The 20,450-nt window shown below is 51.1% G+C and overlaps 1 protein-coding gene across 1 annotated transcript; it reads left to right on the top strand.

The window, feature by feature from the left end:
- Positions 1-17,629: 17,629 nt before the first annotated feature.
- Positions 17,630-20,250, top strand: CCN1 (cellular communication network factor 1). The gene is made up of 5 exons (XM_075156202.1): positions 17,630-17,869; positions 17,972-18,188; positions 18,531-18,878; positions 19,007-19,209; positions 19,319-20,250. Exons 1-5 carry the CDS (start codon positions 17,630-17,632, stop codon positions 19,616-19,618), a joined length of 1,308 nt encoding a protein of 435 aa, XP_075012303.1. The 3' UTR covers positions 19,619-20,250.
- The last annotated feature ends 200 nt before the right edge of the window (positions 20,251-20,450 follow it).

Genomic DNA, 20,450 nt, shown 5'->3' on the forward strand with positions numbered 1-20,450 from the left:
TGTTTTAATTTTTGCCTTCAAATGTGGAAGTAAACGAGAAATTCCACATGCGGTTTGCGAGGGCGGCAGGAGAGCCCTGCGAGGGCCCGACAAGGACAGGCAGCTACACCATGCCCTGCCGGCACCGCAGCGCCGCTGCCTTCTGCACATCCCTCTCGTCCCCCTCCACTCGTGCCCATTTGCAAAAAATAGTAATTATTAAAAAAAAAAATCAACCACTAAAATCCCTATATGTGAACTATCAGACTATCCCATGGGGTTTCAGATGGCTCCAGCCCTTCTAGGCTTAACAGCTTTGCTGTAAAGGATTAATGCACCAAAAGGTTCAAATATTTATGAGCATCATGGAATGAGGCCAGGCGACACACAGAGGGTGCTAGGGCTGTTACACTCATTTAGCATTTTTAAATGGTACCTTCTTCTCCAAAAGACAATATTAATGTTTTTTTTTAAAAAAAAACAATATTCTTTTGATCTTTCTTACAGTTTTCTTTGGAGATTTTTTCTTCAGGCAGCCAGGTGATCTGCACCTACAGAAGGTCAGCAGTGTTTTGCTTGTTTTTTTTTTTTTTTAAGCAAGCTACAGTTGTAAATAAGACCGCTGATGACTAAAGTGGCATGGGATCAATGTGTAAAGCTTTTTCAGGCTGTTTATTAGAACATCTGAGAAAGCCTGGTTCACTTTTTCCCTCTGCACAGGCAAGTTTCCTCTGCCTCAGTGTACAACAACAGAGGAGAGAAAAACACTGGGAAGATGTTGGAAAATATGATAGTAGAAGCGCAAACACTGACAGGTGGGCTCAGAGAAGGTAAACCTCTCCTTCATCACTTTGTTTTTAATGGACTAGATTTGATATCGAAGCCTTCCTCTCCCATTTAAGAAGGAGCCTATTTACAGAGGCAGGAGGGAAGGACACAGGGCGGGAGCGTCGAAGGATGGCGTTGGCATTTCACCCTAATTCTCCCAGCTCTGTGGATTCACTCGAGCCACCTTTGCTCGCCTGCCTCCCTCACCGCCCCGCCCTCAGGAGCGCGGGGACCCCTCCTGCAAGCAGGGGTGCACTGGCTCAGCCCTGGGACGCGTACAGGTTCACCCCCAGGAGCAGCTCAAACGCCCTTTCCAGATGTGACCTTTCTGGGCTGCAGCTGCCCACCGAGCTGCCGGCGGCCCGATTTAGCTGGGCCCAGTGCTCAAACCAGCGGCGAGGTGGCCGGCCGGAGAGGATGGCTCGGGCAGCGCCGGGAGGGTGTCGATGGCGCCTCCCCAGCAATGAGCTGCCTTTTGGGGGAAGCTGTGTTTATGGTGGCTGGCAGCTCCCCGTCGGCCGAGCCAGGGCTGTACCCACAGCCTCGCCACGCTCACCCACGCCGCCGCCGGCCGTGCAGGGCCATGGGCAAAATGAGTAGTGCAGTTTCTTGCTAGGAACATTTGAAAGCAATTTTAGAGAAACGTATCACATTTGGAAAACTCTGTGTCACAGGGCTGTTGCATTTCTAAGGGGGGGGGACAGGAGGTGGAGGTGCAGCGTTACACAGGCAGGAGGAAAAGGCTTGGCAGTGCTTTCGGCTCCACAAAATCTGAGCTGCCGTTAGCATGTTTGGAACAGCGGCTGCCCAAGCATTCAGGTAATTTCTCCCTAGTGATGCTCTTGAAGGGTGATTTTTTTCTTTCAAGCCATGCGTTGTGCCGCGCAGGCTCTCCCAGGCGCTGCGTTACCACCTCCCACCGCTCCCCTCAGGACAGCGAGGTGGAGCGGCGGCAAACCCCTGTCAGGAACCCAACCCCACGAGGCAGCACCAACACTGGGCAGCGCCACCGACCCTCTCCCCTGCCCGGCCCTGCTGCCTCTGCTGCCGGTGCGAACGCACGCCCTCCCTCCAAAATGTTAACACCCCCCACAATTTCTTTGCACCGCGAATAAGCTGCAAAGCTGCCAGCAAGGGACGAGGAAAGCACGTCCCTTCAGGCCCCCAGCCCCTCTTCTCTGGCAGCCAAAGGCAAGGCAGAGCCCCTCCCTCGCCCGCAGCAGCAAAGGCGGCAGCAAGAGCTCACCCAGGGGCACTGGGAGGCGTCGGGAGTGGATCCAGCCACGTCCCCATGCCCGGGCCGCACGGCCAAGCTAACCAGCTGGAGTGTGGAGGAACAAGGACTGTTCAGTGGTTTTAAAAGGAGAAATTATTTTTCTGCCAGACCATCCCAGGCTTCCAGCACTCCCCACACCATCTGACCATGGGCTACGTTTAAAACATGCTCTTTGGCTCTTTCTCACCGGGGAGAGGATATGAATAACGAGCTGGTACAGCCTTCTTATAATGCCACATTTTTCTGGTTAGTAAAATCTCTGGCAAAAACACGGAGAAGATCCAGGTGGATTTCAACGCGCCAGCACACCGGACGCAGGTTGGATGCCTGTATGACGATGGACAGCTGGACATCACCTCCTCTAGCAGCGCCCTGGCCTGTGAAGCACCTCGACCTTGGGGAGGTGGAAAGGCAGGGTGACTCAGGGAAGACATCTGCCCAGTTTCCAGTAGCCCTTCGATCAAACCGAACGCTTGGAAGCGCTGGTGGAGCCATGAGCAAGTTGTGGGCAGTGGAACTAATGAGACCTCATTTCCTACGGATTTGTGTCTTGCGGTTGGACTTTCTGGTGTCTGAAGACCATACGAGCGCCAAGGAGGCACCTTCTGTGGTCAGGGTGTTCACGGCCTCTCCCTCTGCCTCCTCTTTGGATTCTTCCTCCAGCCTCTAACCGGAGCTGTGCTCAGGCCGCCGGCTCTCCCAGGGCATCGGCAGGGTACCCCTCCTCCCCCCGCTGCTCGCCTTCCTGGGCTCTGCCTCCGGCTTAGCCTCTCGGAAACAAATACCTTCTTCTCATGGTTGGCTGAAACTGATCCAATGGACTCAAAAATAGAGGGCGAACTAGCAGGCAAAAGTGACTAAAAGAAATGCATTTAATAAGAAAGCCAGCATAACAACGTTACAAAAACATTATAGCATAAAGCAGGGGCAGCCCACAGTCCTGAGCCTAGCAGCCACAAATGAAAACCTTCTCAAGGCCAGGAGGCACTGGGCAGGTACCACACACCGCCGGGAGCCGAGGGCAGCGAGGGAGGGAGGGAGCCGTGACAGGGGCTCCCAGTTACCTTCTTGGGCATCAGCACAGGCACCTCCCCGGGCCCCCCGCTTGTCCCCAGCAAGCCCAGCAGCGCAGTCCCTGCTCTCCCACCTCCTGCTGCGGGCGTAGGATCGGCGAGCATCCCGACTGCCACAGGTCACCCAGCACAGCAACAGAGGGGTAAGTGGAAAAAAGCTGGTCTACGCCTCTGTTTGGTGCACACGGCTGGGCAGGCACACATTGCATTCCCCACGTTAAAAGTGGATCCATTTTGCATATGTGTTTACCCTCAATGAGAACTAATTATGTAGCACTGGCAAGGAAACACCTTTGAACTCTGCTGACCTGCTGACCTGCACGTGCCACAGATCGGCTGTTCCTGCGGTAAACACCGCCTCACACCTATCTTTCGCAAGAGCAGTAAGAGTAGATGTTTCTCCATGAAGATACACGGCGGAACAAATGGAACAAATCAAAGGCAAAAATGAGAGGCTACCCAGCTTGATTTGCAATGTTGGAGGTGTCACATGCCCTAAAGCTATATAATTTTTTAAAAAGACTGAAAATGAAGGCAAGCACGTTCTAGTGATCGCGGAGTTTGCTGTCGCAGGCGGCGGCAGCGCAGCCACGGCGCAGCTTCAAGCACCCCGTCACGGCACCCGTTAAAGGAAACCAATGATTCTCCCTCCCGCACTCGCTGGCCGCAATAGGGGTGAAGAGCGATGAAGACGCAGGCTTCCTGCGCGCGCAGCGGGCGTGAGCCGGCAGCAAAGACAGCCCTCAGCCTGCCGGGCTGAGGGAAGGGGGTTTGGTCGCCCTGGAGAAGGGAGGGCTCCGGAGGGCCCAAGAGCAGCCCCCAGCCCCTGCGGGGTGGTTATCCGGAAGGCAGAGCCCGGCTGCTCAGAGCGCTGCGCACAGGAGAAACGCTGGGCATAAACGGGACCGAGAGAGGTTCAGACTGGGTTCTGAATTCCAGCCTGAATTATCCAGTGGTCTTATATTTTCCCAGTGCCTTGGCTTCCCACGTGTAAAATGCAAAGGCACATATAGATAGCATTTCCTGCTGACAGTCGTTTCATAAGAACACCAAGACTGTGCGGCACCAGCGACCACAGAGGTTTAAAAATAAATACCTTTTTAAGACAATGAAAAATAAATACCCAACACATGGACAAGTGCAAAATTAGCTGGGAGCACGTTGTCTTTGGGACAGGAATTCACTTTGCTGTCAAGCTGGTTTGCGGCAGAGCTGACCGGCCGCAGGGCGTGATCCGACAGCACATCCCCTGCTGCAGGAGGCGAGCAGGACAGCGGGACGCAGCCTTGGCCTGTATTTACAGCTTAGTCCATGCATCCCACACCTTCTCTCTTTGCATGATAATCTGCTTCTCAAAATATTTTCCTTCCTGAAACTAACATGAAAATGAGAGCAGAAGAAATGTAGCCTCAAACTGCTGTTTAAATAGCACTGAGTTACTAAAAAGCAAAAAAAAACAAAAAGTGAAAAAAAAGAAAGAAAAAGAAAAAGAAAGAGAAAAGCTGAGGATGCTATCATTTGGAGTAGAAGAGAAGAGACTGACAGGCAGCAAAAGGCTTCCAGATATGCTGAGGGAAAGATGGCTCCCATTCACATCAACAGCAAAACGTCACTCATCATTTCGATCAGGACCCCTCCGCACTGGAAATCAACTTTTGGATGAGGGGCGGCCACTCTTTTGTATTGACTTGTCTGTGTCACAGTGACACTGCTGCTAACACTTAATTTATTTTGTCCATTTAGGAGACATCTAGTTATCTCAATTATTTAACAATGTGTAAAATTACAAACATATTCAACTACAATATGTTCCTCTTGCGTAAACCTCTCCTCTTGGCCACATACATAATGAAAACCCTGTTGAGTCAGTAATAAAACCAAGAAAGCTTTCAAGTCTCAGAACTGAATGTTCAAATTTTGTAGCTCACTTCCTTTTCTAACCAGACAGCAGGGCTGCCAAGAGAACTTCTGGGCGTTCAGCCCCTTTTGATATACATACATACACACACAAATATATATAGCACTCTACCGGGGCTGGCAGAGAGCAGGCACTAATTGTTTTTAACCCAGTTATGAACAAATACATTAAAAAAAAAAAAATGAGACTACTACTTGTTTTTATCTGACGGAACAGACAGCTCAGACCTGGACAGGGAAAACGATCAGCTCCAGCTCTGTCAATAAATAAATATTTGCATTTCACTCCAGCAGAGGAAAAATGCAGCACTGATTTTAGGAACCAACCTCAAAAATTTGTGTGTGGAAATACCATGGTTCTTTACGCAAACGGGCCAGTTGCACGTGCAAATGCCTGATTCGCGTGAATAACGGCGCTATATGCATGTACAGGTCGGGCACATGATCTAGCACACCGCATTTTTGGAGGGTAGGCCTCATTCCCGTGAAGAGCAGAGCATCCTCATCCTGCACTGAAGCCAAACGGTAATGGGTGAACTGGGCCAATCACAACTGGGAAGACTTCTATAGCCAAATACGAGAGCCTTAAGATTATATTACACAGAACACTTGTGATTCCTGCCCGAAAGGCTAAATAGCTTCTAAATCCTTTGCACTATTTATAACAACAACCACCACCACAATTACATTTATTTCTCTTCAGAAGCACTGTCTGCTTTTGTATTTATACTGTAAGCAGCATATTAAAACGGTGACCAAATAGATTTCACATATGTCAATGCAATACAAGAGCAGGCAGCAGCCACGTGAAGGGAAGGACAAACATCCAACGAGTTTCATATGGCATGAAAATACAAAGTGGAGTTCAAGTCTGAGAGTTTTCCCACACTTCAGCTAAGTACATTACCAACAGCCACTGAGGTGCTCTCGGCCGTCATACGGGAGCGGGATGACACAGGGCATGATACAGCATCCCCCCAACGCACACAGGTACTTACATTGGTGTCGGAACGAAGAACAACTGAATGTGAGATAAATTGGCAAATAAACATCGGCTGAGGAATTAGACCCTGTGGCTCTTCACTTGACGGGCGGAGCAAGGTCATCCTAACCTACCCCGCACTCTAAACTGGGAGATCTTTGCATCACTTTCCTGACGAAATCTTTCCACTGTCAGTGGGCAATGAGTCAGAATAGCAGAGGGACGCTGTTTACTGAAAAGCTCTTGGAACTAGAGGGAGGAAAAGGGAAATACATAGGAGAGGCTAAGATGGGTTCCAAAAACAAGATAAGAATAATAAAATACGGACAAAATGTGGGAGTGAGGACGGAGGTGGAGGCAGAAACACTGAAGCGAATGCAGAAGGGGAGACACGTGCTAGAAGAACCTGGACAGAAAGCTGAATAGAGGTGAGGAATAGCATAAGGAACAGCAGAAGGGTGCAAATGTGAATGAGAGAGATGAGAAGTGGGGCAGACAAAAGGCGGCGGGTTCCCAAGTTATGCGCTATTGATGTGCACATGCCCCTTTTTTAAGGGAATGCGTAGCCAAGACGACCCTAATATCATCAGGACACCAACGACCCCATCAGGACAGTCAGCTTGCACTGGCAAGGGTATAAAATAAAGGTGTCTGAGTAGGGAGAATCACGGCAGTGACTAAAATGACTGGGATCAAAGGGAAGGTCCATTCGCCCCCCCACCAAAATGCCATTCCTCCGCCCCGTGAGGGGTCATTTGTGCATTGTAGCTGCTCGTGTCATTTGTAAGCACCCATAGTCCTCTCACTCTCACTGCAGGTATCTGAATGCCTCCTAGTCTTTAGCACACCCTCCTGACATCCCCGTGAGTCAGGAAATAATGTTTATCATCTCCTCCCTACAGAGGGGCATTGAAGCACAGGGAGATGAATGACTTGTCCAAGACCACACTGGCAGGCTGTGGAAACCCAGAGCTTGAACCCAGCTCTCCCAAGTCCCAGGACAGAACTGCAGCTGCTAATGAGAAGCAAGAAAATTCAAAAAATGCAAATGAACCATCTTGAAAGTTTTATAAGTGAAACTCCTGCTGCAGGCATGAATGGAGGAAGTGCAGACTCCAACAGGCAAATTCTTTGCCACCCCATCTCCTGAGTCCCAGAAATCCTGTTGATCTGGGCTAATAAATTTCCCCGAGCCCTAGACGGTCTCTTGGCCCTCATCCCAAGCTCACATAAGAAGCTATTTCATAGGCAAGGTTCTTATTTACAGTTACTCAACTCCCATAATATTTTATCTGAGGTGGCATTTTTAACACTCCCCTCCCCAATAGTGGATGAACTGTCTCTTTCTTTGCTTTATAGGTTTGTAACTAATCTAGTTAAAATCCCATAAATATTGGGATGTTTCTGTGCTCCCCATTCAGACAGGAGGCTGGCTGAGGAAAGAGTCCATTAGCATTAAAATCATGGTGACATGCAGACTGAAGCTGACAATTCATTCATTTTTTAAGTCTACTGTCATCGTGCCAGCTGCCCTTCAGGAGCTGACTGTGCATCAACTGTGTAGCCTCTAAGCGCGCGATACTCGGGCAAAGGGTATCCTGCCATAAAATCCAGAGAGAGTCATGAGTCCTTGCCAGGTCGCACAGTGGGCGAACGTGCTGGTTTGCTACCCCTGGGAGACCCCGGCTGGAGTCTTTGTTTTACTGCAGACCCGTGTGCCACTCTAACAGCAAAAGGGAGGCCACAAATGCAGGGGAACGGGGCGCCGGGGAGCAGCCACGGCAGAGCAGGGTGCCTCAGGCCAGCGCTGCTGCTGGAATCAATGAATCTCAGTTTGGGTCTAGGATGGCTGGGTTTGCTTGAATCGGTGCTCACAACTAATGCACAGTAAAGAGGTGCGAGCAGGCCATATTGAAACACGGCCTGTAATTCAGCTTGCAAAGAAAGAGTTGCATTATTCTGCCACTTCTCCTTCTGGATGTGCAATGGCTCCTAGTGCTGTTGCTCACTGTAGGATCCTCCTCCTCTTGGAACCTTGTTTCATGATGCTCCCAGCTGCAACAGGGTGGCCTATGGCCAGGCAATTCCAGGAGCAGGTTATGGCCAAGCCGCCAGGCAAACACCTCCCTTCCCATAGATAAGCAGAATTAAACTAAAACAATCCTTCACCGTGCCTGAGTAGCCCCTAATCTGTCCTCCTCTGGATGAAAACCCGTTAGCTCCTAGACACTAGCTGCAGCCAGGGCTCGAGGGCAAAGGCAGCCCAGCGCCCTGTGCTGGGGGGCCCGGGTAAGGAGGGGTGCTGAGCTGCTTCTACCAGGACGGTGCTGTCCTGCGCTCTGCAGGTACCCGTGGGATGGCCCCATCCCCTTCTGTCACCAGGATGGCAGGTCCCTTGCAGCTGGGGAAAGATGTCCCTCTGCAGGGGAAGCTGATGGGAAAGCAAAACCACCTCTCCAGGACTCCCAGCTTTATTCACACACAGAGATGACTACTACTTTTTTTTTTTAATATATATGGCTATATTTAATCATAGAGCGCTTAGCCAGCCCTAATACAGACTTCTACTTCCTAACTCTACTTTTCTTCAACAGAGAACTTTCCTGAGAAGTTAGTCAGCCCAAGAATCCCTTTTTAAAAGTTAATCTTTTTTCTTCATGAGTTAAAAAGCTGCCAGCTGTTTAATCAGATTATTGAAATAAACTCACTTCTCAGCCAAGGATAACTTCTGAGGAAATCAGAGAGAGGCAGATGCAGCCACCCGTTCTTTGGGAGCTCTTCAGAAACTCAAATGTCAGTTGTTTCAGTTAATTAATATGTGCTAATTAATTAATGCCATTAATTTTGACCAGATAAATCAGCTTTAACGTCAGTATAATTGAGATCAGAAGCTAGTGCTCAGATAAGACCTCAGCCAAGATCAAAGCTAATGTGTAGAATATCCCCCTGTATATGTGGCAGTGGATTTCCCACCGTCCCCGACAGCATCTCGCAGATGTGGGAGGTGTGTGCATCCTATCGCGTGGGGAGGGCTCTGCACATTTTGCTTTCCCCACGGCATCTAGTCCCTCCCAGCTTTTAGGAACATGCCTGCTGATAACGTCCAGGCTCTCAGCCATGGTCCTGAGCCCCAGCTCCTAGTCCGTGGAAGACCACAGGCACCGCACGCTGGCCTGTGCCCCCACCCACCCACGCTTCCCCGGGCACAGGGTTTGCTGCCCCGCTCTGCTCACTCCTGAACTCCTCATTTCACACCTGACCTTCATCAGGGGCATTTCAGCAACAACCCCCTTCTCCTGCAAGAAGAACTGCTACCTTGACCGTCCCTTTCACTGGCTACGTAAGCGAGGAGACGTTTCTTACCCCACGTCCTCACCAACCACCATCTAGTCCTCCATCCTATTTTGAAATATGTAAGGCCTGAAATGTAGAATTTGGGGTTTTACACCAGCTAATATTAATAGAAACATTCTCAGGATTTTTTCCCCCAATGTAAATGGAACACTCTTATTTTTTTAAGCATGCCCCTGCGGTGCTCGCAGGCCAAACACTGCAGCATTGTACCCGCCCGGGGAGCTCGCTATAAACACATCTGTCTAGCTGCTCTGTCAGGCCTGCTGAGCTCTCTATAAACCAGGAAAAGTAAACCTATACATTAAATATTTACTGTTTTCAGCGTGTGTAATCTAGAAGTGTTTTTAGCAGCACAAGTGAGGCGCACTTTTAATCAATGATTTTTATTTTGACGTGGCACTGTTAAACACTGTACGGGTACATCCTGAAAAAGCCCGCTCCTTGAAACCAGAGGCTCTTCTCTCACAACCGGTTACAAACATTATCGTGTAATCACACACTGCTCACCTTGAAGACCCATCCTATCTCCCATTTTTCTGCTCTGATCCCAAATTATCCCCTAAGTCTAAAAGTTGAGCTCGTGGGGAGTTTCAGAAGCAGCCCCCAGGTTCGGCAGTAAGAGGACAGTGACAGATACGTAGCTGGCTGTGTACAAAAGGATACAGATGAGTGCAAAGAGCTAAAAGAATAACACCACAAAAGCAAACTTCTCTGAAAGTAAACAGCTGCCAGCCAGCACTAATTTTCTTTTATGATAACATAACAGCTAGCTTTTAATGCTTGCTCCATGCAAAAGAGCTCCTGCTTTCATCTCAACACTGACACTAGGAGTCATAATTTCTGTACAACAACAGGAAAAGATACGTTAATGCAATCGTAAAAAAGTCTCCGCACGAAAGCAGTCTGCTGATAGCCCCTGCTAACCTTTTACTTCCTGAGGACATCGGTCCCTGGGAAAACAGCGGGCAGCAGCAGGCTTCCTGGCTGACTCAGAGATGTCCTTCTCCCGGGGGGCTGCGCCAGCCGCCGGCTCCGCGCTCGCTCCTGGCTGGAGCCCGTGCGAGGACCCGTTCGCAGAGCAGCCCACCAGCTCTCGCCAGCCGGCTCCCTCCAGTTTTATTTTAGCACCCAGCAGAGGTAAGGTAGGAAGAGATTCCATTCACATCGTTTCTTCTTCACTCCCCTAGAAAACTCACCCCAACCAGCTCCACAGCGCAAGACACATCTTTCAGATTTGGATGCTAATCAAGTCTAGAGATGGTTTAGCGCTTCTCCCTAATCGCAGGCACGTAAGACTGGGATGGGCAGCTATTTGCACATTCTTGGATTGTAACTCGGTCTCCACAAACATTCTTAAAGCACATACATGATCTATTGGCTGTCTGCAAATCCTCCCTATCTGCAAGGATGACATCGTGTCTACTTACTTGTCAGCTATTGATTTTTTCACTACGCTATCACGGACTAGAAGCAAGGGGCACAAGCCAGAGAACGGCGCAAGTAACAGATCTCCAGCAGCGGAGTAGCCCTGAGGAGGTTGTGGCTGGCTTCCTTGCATCGATGAGCTCGTGTGTGCCACAAAATAAGCACGAAGAACACAGAAGAACAGAAGAACACAGCTAGCTGCCGCTGCAAGGTGCTCACGTAACATACTGGTAGGCAAAGGGTAAGAGCCCAGACAGAGCAGAATGGAAATAAACAGTAACGCAGCAAACACAACTAAGGTCTCACCGTGTTTTAATAAGCTTGTGTATGTAGCAGAGAATGAGTAATGATTCCGGACAAAGCCAACAGGCACCTCAGGGGATTCTGAAATTAATCCTGTGACATTTCCAGCAGCTAGCCTGGAAAGCACAGTAAGTGACAGAATTCACTGTGTGGCAGAGCACGTTCAGCATCCCACCAGATCAGGCCTCCCCTTCTATTTGCATGCAAAGAAAAAAATATATTAATCAATACTCTTTTTTTTTTTTCAATAAAATAGCTACAAAAATATGTTCTTAAAACCAAAGGCTAGGCAAGTCCTTTGAGCGTCCATGTATCAGCGACAAGAAATGGTTCCATCAGGTCATGAACAGCAGAGAGGGAGGGAAAGCATCAGAAGGAAGGCAGAGGGTTCCCCCAGCTTTGACATAGACTAACCTTAAGGAAATGTAGCTGTGATTATTAAATATAATGCAACAAAACACCTTTGGGGAAAGAAGGGTTTGCCATGTAGTTCAAATGTAGAAAAAGAAAACAAACAAGCAAGCAAGCAAACCTGAACATACCAAAGAGAGCACAGTCTGGGGCACACAGTCCCGCAACACAGATAAAGCAGGAGGCAGTTGTCTCCAAGGTGCAGTTAAGCTGTAGACTGAGGCAGACAGCAGCTGACAACCATTATGGACCACAGCCTGGAAGTGTGCTTTGATCAAGGATTTCTTGGGCACGACCCGATTGATTGCAGTCAGGTTCAGCTAGCTCCAGTAACCCCTTGCGATCATGAGCAATTTTCTTTTGAGGTTGCTCATTTCGTCTTAACAGATGTCAGTTCGCATGCATTGCTCTACTGGGAAATGCTGCGCTCTGAGGACCAAAGTTTAAAGTTAAAAGGAAGTTTCTACTGAGGTCATTTGGGATGATTAACTCTCTGGGGTGGGATCCCTGTCTGGGACCTTCATCTCAGCTGACACTGAGAAAGAACCTGTGTATGCTCCTGATGCCTCAGCCTCTTTCATGAAACTCAGGAGATAGAGCTGAGAAAATTTTTTTTCTAGAATGTATAAAGAGATTTCAGGCTATACTGCTTTCATTTGCAAGCTACATCACTGCATGGGATGAAAACGATAGACATGACTAAGAAATCCATGTGCAGCCAGGTGCTAGCAAGGTCCACCTGATTTTTTTTTTTTGTGGCATGGAGAGCCAAAGCCTGTAACAGTCTTTTCATTGCAAACTTCAGCTATAGGGACGTGCCTGATGCAAATTGCATCTTCTGAACGTTGCCTAGTGTTGAAGTACACATGCATGAGAGGAGGTGAATATATATTAAGTAATCCACCTGTCTCACTGAGGAAACAGCAGTGGCTGGTACTAAAATAAAGTTAATGCCAGTCCCTTGGATGACAGCGACAAGGTATTTTGAGCCTCTGGCTGGGCAGGAGGAACTAAGCAGGAGCTGGCTGTAACTGCTTTGCGCTTCTGCATCTTTGCGCATTCTTGTCGCTGATACATGGACGCTCAAAGGACTTGCCTAGCCTTTGGTTTTAAGAACATATTTTTGTAGCTATTTTATTGAAAAAAAAAAGAGTATTGATTAATATGTCATCTTTGCTTCTGCTTCAGCTTGGGGTGAGAAAGCCGTCCAGTACGTACTGCTGGTCAGCGGTTCAACAGGGACACACTGACCACCAGCAGGGATGCTTCTCACCTCTATTATGCTGCTACGTCCCCTGTATCTGTGTAAGGTATACCTGTGCAGTTCACACACTGAAGCAGCAATGAGCACAACTGAATACTACTGCAAATTTTCCTTCTCCGTTTCCCTGCGGAGTTAGGAGGCTTTCACACAACAGGAACCTCTGCGACACCTTGACAGCAGCCAGAGGAAAACGCGGCGCACCTACAAAGCAAAGCGCCTCTCAGTGCACAAATACTGCAAAGCAAAAACCCCCCAAATATCAGAAACCACAGGCAAGGCACAGACTATATAAAAACCGTCAGGCATGAGCACAGCTAAAAGGAGGGTAGTAGGGAAGAGGAAGAAAACAAATAGGAAATGCCATACTCAAAGAATTCAGCATAAACTCCAAGCAAATCAAAGCAAGAAAAAAAAATCTGAACCCACTTGAATTTTAGCTGCTGAAGCCTTCTGGCTGCTCGGCCGCTCTGCCTGCACGTCGCTATGCTTAATTTGCCCCACTGGATTTGCACCTCCTGTGAGTGACTGAGAGGAGCCATTGACTCTGGGAGGACTGATTTAGTGCAGCAGGAACCAGCGGCCTGGCAGGGGCTGCGGGAGAGGCCCAGCCCGAGGTAGGTAAACATTAGAAGAGGAAAGGCCACAGGGAAAAAGACTGGAACAGGGAAAAGGAGAAGAAAGAGGAGAGACGGAAGACCCATGCGGCAAAGGATGGGCAGCGGAAAAAGAGAATGAGAAAGGGGAAATTAAACACAGTGCAAAAAAGGGCTGGACGCTGGGTTTAGTAACACCTTTCCGCAGAACACACATGGCTGGCGTGCTCCGGTTTGGTGCTGGATACTTACCGTCAGTGGGAGCACCAGCACCCGGAGGAGCCTCCATCCTACCCAGCGCTTCACACTGCTCGGCGGTCCCTACGCACGGCCATGAAAACCTGCTGCTGGGCGGAGGGAAGATAAACCATTCAGTTATTTTTTTCTTGATTTGCTTCGCTGGAAAGTCCTTTCCCTGGAGAGACACAGGCCTGTGAAAATGACAAGATATACTCAGTAGATCTGTAATACCTGCTGCGTAAGCCAACTGTTTCAAATTCCTGCTTTGCATTAGCCAAACTCCCAGCAGACTTTACCTGACAAACAGCGATTGCCTGCGGCACAGAAAGTGAGGAGCCAGTAAAATACTCTTCATGACGTGAAGCAGGGAGTATTTCCCAGTCCACTTAGGACAACAAAGGTCTGGAACAGTACATTACACCAAACAACATCTAAAAAGGAAGATATTCCAAACTTTTTCCTGCTTCCTGACGTACATCCAGGAGATGTAGGCACAGCCTGGAAGGTAAACGCTGGGTCACAGCTTGTGACAGGGAAACGTGTGCTGGGAAAGCCTATGAAAGGGTCACAGTCTAACCTGAACTCCAAAGAAACTCAACCCATCTCAAGTGTTGTCAACTACTTGAAATTCAGGACAGGTTTTTCAAAGCTTTCAAAGTGACCTTTTTTTGAGCAAATGTAGGTTCAGTTACAGTTTCCCATCAAAGTTGTGTGAATGTGTGGTAAGACACGAAACCAAGTGAGAAAAGGCGCTATTCATTGACTTTTCCTGTGGCATTTGCCAAATGTTGTGAAAGGCATAGATCAAAGCAAAATGCTTGGTGCGTGTCCTTAAATTAGATGTAATTAAATAAACAAGTGTTTGCATAAATCCCTGAAAAGCAAAACTGGCCAATTTAACCACACATTGGTGTGCCAGCTCCTTCTGCTTTTTCAAAATTTTTGAAAATTTTTTGAAATTTTCGTTAATCAAGGTGTGTCGAATCACAAACTTGTTTCTCCTGATCACAATGCTGCTGTGTAAAGAGTAATCCTGGGAAAAAAGTACCAGTCAGATTCTCCATCTAAAAACTACTGTTAAGAGTTTTGAAACTAAAGTACCACAGAAAAAAATCATACATCTACAAAACCAAGGGAAGCGCGGCGTACCGGGTAGCTTGGAGTCCGGAAACGGGACTGAGCCTTGCTCCTCCTCATCACCAGCTGGGGCTCAGCCAAATCAGTAGGGACAGAAAGTCGTTACTACCATTACTGGCAACCGTCTGAGTTTGCCAGTGGTCTCTGTCCAATTCTTAATGGACACATAAAATAACTCCTGTCATCGGAAATGGCACTAAATGGTATATATTGGCAGTCTCGGGAGATAGCTGCCTGTAACTAAGGACTGAATTTCCCTTTCAGCTATTGTCCTTTCTGGTCAAATTCTGAGGCATACAAGTGTGAAGAAAACCACTGCTGCCTTCTGTAGAGCAAGTTCTGGGCGAAGAGGGCCCAGAGCTTTCATCCCATCACCTTTCCCAAACCACAAAACAACCACAAAGGAAAATGTGGATCTAATGTACTTGAATGAAAAGAAAAACACAAAGAGAATAAATTGGGGGAAAAAAACCACAACGGGAACCCTCCATCAGGCCTGGGCACAGGCCTGGCCACCGCCGGGAGGAGGGGTGGCGGTGCTGGGGACACGAGCCCTTCTGCCCGGCACGGCCACCGCCGCGGGGACATCCCTGGGGCAGGAGGAGGAGGAGGACGGGGCCGGGCTCCGCAGCCCAGGCCGGGAGCGGCACCGGTGTCTCTCCGACGGGGACACCCATCGCACTGCCCCCGGCTCCGTCCCCGGGGTCAGGGCATCCCCCCGCGGGGAGCGGCCGCCCCGTCCCGTCCCGGGGTGCCGGCGCCGCTCCCCCCCTGCCGCTGCGCGGAGCCGCGGCGGTTTCTGCCGGAGGGTCAACAAAGGTGGGCTGTCTCCATCAGCCCCGCGCCGTCCGCGGGGCCGGAGCCGCTCAGGGGAAGATGCGCGCCGGAGAAGTGAACAGACCGGTGTATGTTTTGGGGAAGTCCGCCGTAAGGCTGCGGGCTGCCGCTGCCGCCCGGCTGGCCGAAGACAGGGCCCCCATTGTGCGCACCCCTCCCGGGGTCGCCCGCGCCGCCTGGCAGCCGGCGTCCCCCCGCCGCACCCCTCCGGCCAGCGCCGCGTCCAGGGCAGCGCTCCCGAGAGAACAAGGAACCCCTCTTCTGCGGCTCCGGCGAGGTCCAACAAGGCTGCCTTATTATTCCTGCCGGTTCTGGGACACAAGGCAGAACGACGCACACGCGTCCCCCGGCCCCGCAGAGAAAGCGGCGCCGGGAGCGGCACTTACCCGGAGCCACGCGCGCAGTCCCCACGCGGTCCCCGTGAAACGGTCTTATCTGTCACCCTCTCGGCTGTGGCACCGGGCAGGCGACGAGACGTCTGGGCTTCGCTCCTCCGAGCAGCGGGGCTGCTGCTGCGTCCCCTCCCGAGTGCCCATCCTTTACGAGCGGCGCGGGCAGACACTCACTGTATGGAAATGCTACGCAGACAGGTTAATCACGTCCCCCTCCTCTCGCATCCCCTCCCTCTCCACTGTCTCCCTCGCCCCCTCCCCCCTCCGCTTTTCGTGGGCTTTGGAGGGTTTTTTGCAAAGTTTCGCCTCTCCTTTGGATCTGCTCCTCCACCTTCCTGCCTTGAAGGCGACCGAAAAAAAACCCCAAACTTGTGTTAGGAACAATAATCTCATTTGCAAAGAAAAATCCCTGGAATGGGGACTTATTGTAACGCCGCTGGGTAGCGGACTCAACCCCTGGGCTTTTTTCAATAAAGGAGCAAACTGCAGTATAACGCCAGTTGGCTCCTCCAGCGCAATTCTCCTAAATCATGATAGACAGATTGCGTGAAAAACAGGAATTCCAAAGAATTTCCTGCCCTGGGAACAGAAGTTAAGGCTATATTTAACAACATCTGAAGCTGTCAAGAATGCTTTGTGGTTGGATAACAGAGCAGAAAAATGTGAAAAATGCAGGCTACTGCTATACCAAATATGGAAATATTGTTACGTCTGGTGTCTAAATCCCCATCTGGAAATACTTACAGCCATGAAAAGAAAAGACGCCACAACAGAAGCTTAAACTCTCCTCCCCAACCCCAAATCTTAAACTTCAACAAGGAAATACTATTCGAGGACGCCCAACTGGAGCGAGGGACACTAACACGCTGACAAACAGGCTGAAAGAGGGCTGTTCGCTGCGGGGCCCGGGGTTTCCTGCGAGTTCGTTCCCGGCCTGAAAACCGGGCGCCTCGGTGCCCGCTGGGCAGCGCCAGGCCCCCGGGCCCTGCGGTGGCGTGAGACGCTTCGGTTCTCCCTCCATCAGCAGCAGTAACGACAGCATCCCGGGAGCCGCCGGGTCACTGTGTGGAAAGTGTAGTGAACGCGAGGCAGCGCTGCGCGGCACTGCCACCGCCGGCCCCGCAGCAGCTGGGGGGTGGGACGGGCGCGGGTCCCCACCGCCGCGGGCGGCGCAGGTGGCCGGGCGCGGGGGCGGCGGTGCCGCCCGGGGCCAGCTCCCCTGCCGGGCACCCGCCGGCACGGCCTCCCACGCAACAAGCTCCGCGTTTGAACACCCTCGTGTTTAGGTGCGCCTGTAAGGATAACGGGGAAAAGCTCCGCATAACGGGGAACGCCTCCGCGGCCTCGCGGCGCGCCGTGCAGCGGCGGGGCCGTGGGGCAGTCCCGGGCGTGCGCCCCGCGGGAGGAGCCCGTCCCACGCCGAAGCCTCCCGCCCCCCCGCCCCGCTCCCGCAGAAGCGCGCGGAGGACCCCGGCGGGGCCCGGCGGGCGGCGGGAAGCGGCGGGCCGGCGGGGGCGGGCGGGGGGACCCCCGGCGGCAGGGCCGCCGCCAGCGGCCGCGGTGCCGGGAGACGGGGCGGGGCGGGGCGGCCGCGCCGCGCGCCAGCCGCATTCCTGGGATGCCGCGAGCGCTGGACGCGGCCGCGGCCCGGAACGCGCGACGTCAGCGCCGCGGCGCACGCGGCGGCCCCGCGCCCCATATAAGGCGGTCGCGCCCGCCGCTGCCTCAGACCGCGCCGGCCCCGCTCCGCGCTCGCCGCCTCCCGCCGTCCCTCGCTCCCGCACCGCCGGCGCTAGAGATGGGCTCCGCGGGCACCCGCCCCGCTCTGGCGGCCGCTCTCCTCTGCTTGGCCCGCCTGGTAAGTGCCGCCGCTCTGCCCGGGGCGGGGGGGAGGCGGCGTGTCGCTCCGCTCCGCTCCGCTCCCGGCGCTCACCGGCCGCCGCTCTGCTCCGCTCCGCAGGCTCTGGGCTCGCCCTGCCCCGCCGTCTGCCAGTGCCCGGCGGCCGTGCCGCAGTGCGCCCCGGGCGTGGGGCTGGTGCCGGACGGCTGCGGCTGCTGCAAGGTCTGCGCCAAGCAGCTGAACGAGGACTGCAGCCGGGCGCAGCCCTGCGACCACACCAAGGGGCTGGAGTGCAACTTCGGCGCCAGCCCCGCCGCGCTGAGGGGCATCTGTAGAGGTAAGCGGCTGCCCTCCGCCTCCCCCGGGAGAGAGCCCCGGTCCCCGTAGTGCCGAAGTTTAGTAATTTCGAGGCCATGTATGGTTATGCTTTGTTGTTGGTAGCTTGGCAGAAAGGCACATGACTTCAGCAGTCTGGAATGCGATTCAGTATGTCTGGGCTGCGCTAAACGCACATAAGGAAAAGTGATTCCTGACTAACTTATTGTTCTGGCCCCGCGTCCCCGGGGGATTGTAGGGAGCTCCACCGTAAATTGAATTTAACAGACCGGCACATACCTGTGCTTAGGCGAGCGATTCCCACCGCTGACTCCCTCCTTTCCTTCTCTGTTGATCTCTGCAGCACAGTCCGAGGGGAGACCGTGTGAATATAACTCCAAAATCTACCAGAACGGCGAAAGCTTCCAGCCGAACTGTAAACACCAGTGTACGTGCATAGATGGAGCTGTGGGCTGCATCCCGCTCTGCCCGCAAGAGCTCTCTCTTCCTAACCTGGGCTGTCCCAGCCCCAGGCTGGTCAAAGTCCCCGGGCAGTGCTGCGAAGAGTGGGTCTGTGATGAAAGCAAGGATGCGCTGGATGAACTGGAAGGCTTCTTCAGCAAAGAGTTTGGTCTGGATGATTCCGAAGGCGAACTAACCAGGAACAATGAGCTAATTGCCATTGTGAAAGGAGGCCTGAAAATGCTACCTGGTGAGTATGGGCTAAACTGTGTGACAGTGACAGTTAAGGGGAGGAGGCGGGACTCCTTAGACCCCGATGGAAAGAAAGAAACCCAGTGAGAGGATATATTTAGGCTAAGCCCTCCTTTTCTTTTCCAGTTTTTGGATCCGAGCCACAAAGCCGAGCTTTTGAGAATCCCAAATGCATTGTGCAAACAACCTCCTGGTCCCAGTGCTCAAAGACGTGTGGAACTGGCATCTCCACAAGGGTTACCAACGACAATCCCGACTGCAAGCTCATCAAAGAGACCAGGATATGTGAAGTGAGGCCATGTGGCGAGCCTAGCTATGCCTCCCTAAAGGTAAATACAGACTCTTCTGGTGCTCCTCTTCTTTCCGAACTGCTTCGGGTAGAGGGTAGAAGCTGGAGAAAAATCTCCTGCTAATAATATTATTGCCTCTCCTTTACAGAAGGGAAAAAAATGTACCAAGACTAAGAAGTCCCCATCCCCAGTGAAGTTTACTTACGCCGGATGTTCCAGCGTGAAGAAGTACCGCCCCAAGTACTGTGGCTCCTGCGTGGATGGCAGGTGCTGTACGCCTCAGCAGACCAGGACTGTCAAGATCAGGTTCCGCTGCGATGATGGAGAAACCTTCACCAAGAGCGTCATGATGATCCAGTCCTGCCGATGCAACTACAACTGTCCTCATGCGAATGAAGCTTATCCCTACTACAGACTAGTCAATGACATTCACAAATTTAGGGACTAAGCTGTGTTGGGGGTGGGATGCTAAACAGAATTTTGAAGTAACCAGCCATGGAGAAAGGACCTTTGATGGAAATGGTGCCTTGCCCATTTGAGGGCAACATTGAGATGTTACGAGAGTGCACTGTGCAACGGGACACTAATGCAACAGAGATTTAAGCATACTTAAAGCTTCATAGTACTGGAGCAACTTTACTGCTTCTTTTTGGAGCACCTTATCTAATTATATACTGTTTTCTGTTTGTAAGTGATCAGATAAATGTTTTGTTCCGGTTATGAAAACTTTTTTCCTATCCTGTTCAGTTTAACACTATGCTTCTCCCCCTCCCTCCATCTTTTCCCACCCTTTCCCAACCAAGTTGGAAGTTACATTCCTTCCTGAGGTGGGCACTTGTGGGGTGTTCACAGTGGCAGCTATTATGTACCAACTGTAGTTTAATGGCAAACAGAAATCAGTTGTTTTAAAGCTGAGTATTTTATTTATCAAACTGTAGCTTTGTTTTTCTCTGAGTTTTTTTTACCCCTTCCAGCCCCTGTAATACTGGAATAAGTTGTAAATGATTTTAATTTTATATTCAATGAATTAAAAGAATTTATTTATGGAATTAATCATTTAATAAAGAAATATTTACCTAACTACTCTTAGTAGAGCATTCTGATAGGCAACAGACTTAAATACAGCAAATGCAAGAGCTTTCTGTGAAAACTTTGAATTGTGAAAAGCTTTGATTCTCGGAAAATTAAAACCAGCTCTACTACAGATGCAGCAATGAACTAGAAAGCTAAGTCTAAGTCTTTGGGTAAATAACGTTTTGAAGTGGTGCGTGCAGTCTGCA

Source organism: Calonectris borealis, chromosome 8 (assembly GCF_964195595.1).
Source record: "Calonectris borealis chromosome 8, bCalBor7.hap1.2, whole genome shotgun sequence".
Taxonomy (NCBI): Eukaryota; Metazoa; Chordata; class Aves; order Procellariiformes; family Procellariidae; genus Calonectris; species Calonectris borealis.

Excerpts from the sequence above, each read along its gene's own strand:
- CCN1 (XM_075156202.1), top strand. The coding sequence starts at position 17,630 with ATGCCGCGAGCGCTGGACGCGGCCGCGGCCCGGAACGCGCGACGTCAG. Across the intron at positions 18,189-18,530 it reads GCTGAGGGGCATCTGTAGAG|CACAGTCCGAGGGGAGACCG; the intron begins GTAAGCGGCTGC and ends TGATCTCTGCAG. Across the intron at positions 18,879-19,006 it reads AGGCCTGAAAATGCTACCTG|TTTTTGGATCCGAGCCACAA; the intron begins GTGAGTATGGGC and ends TTTCTTTTCCAG.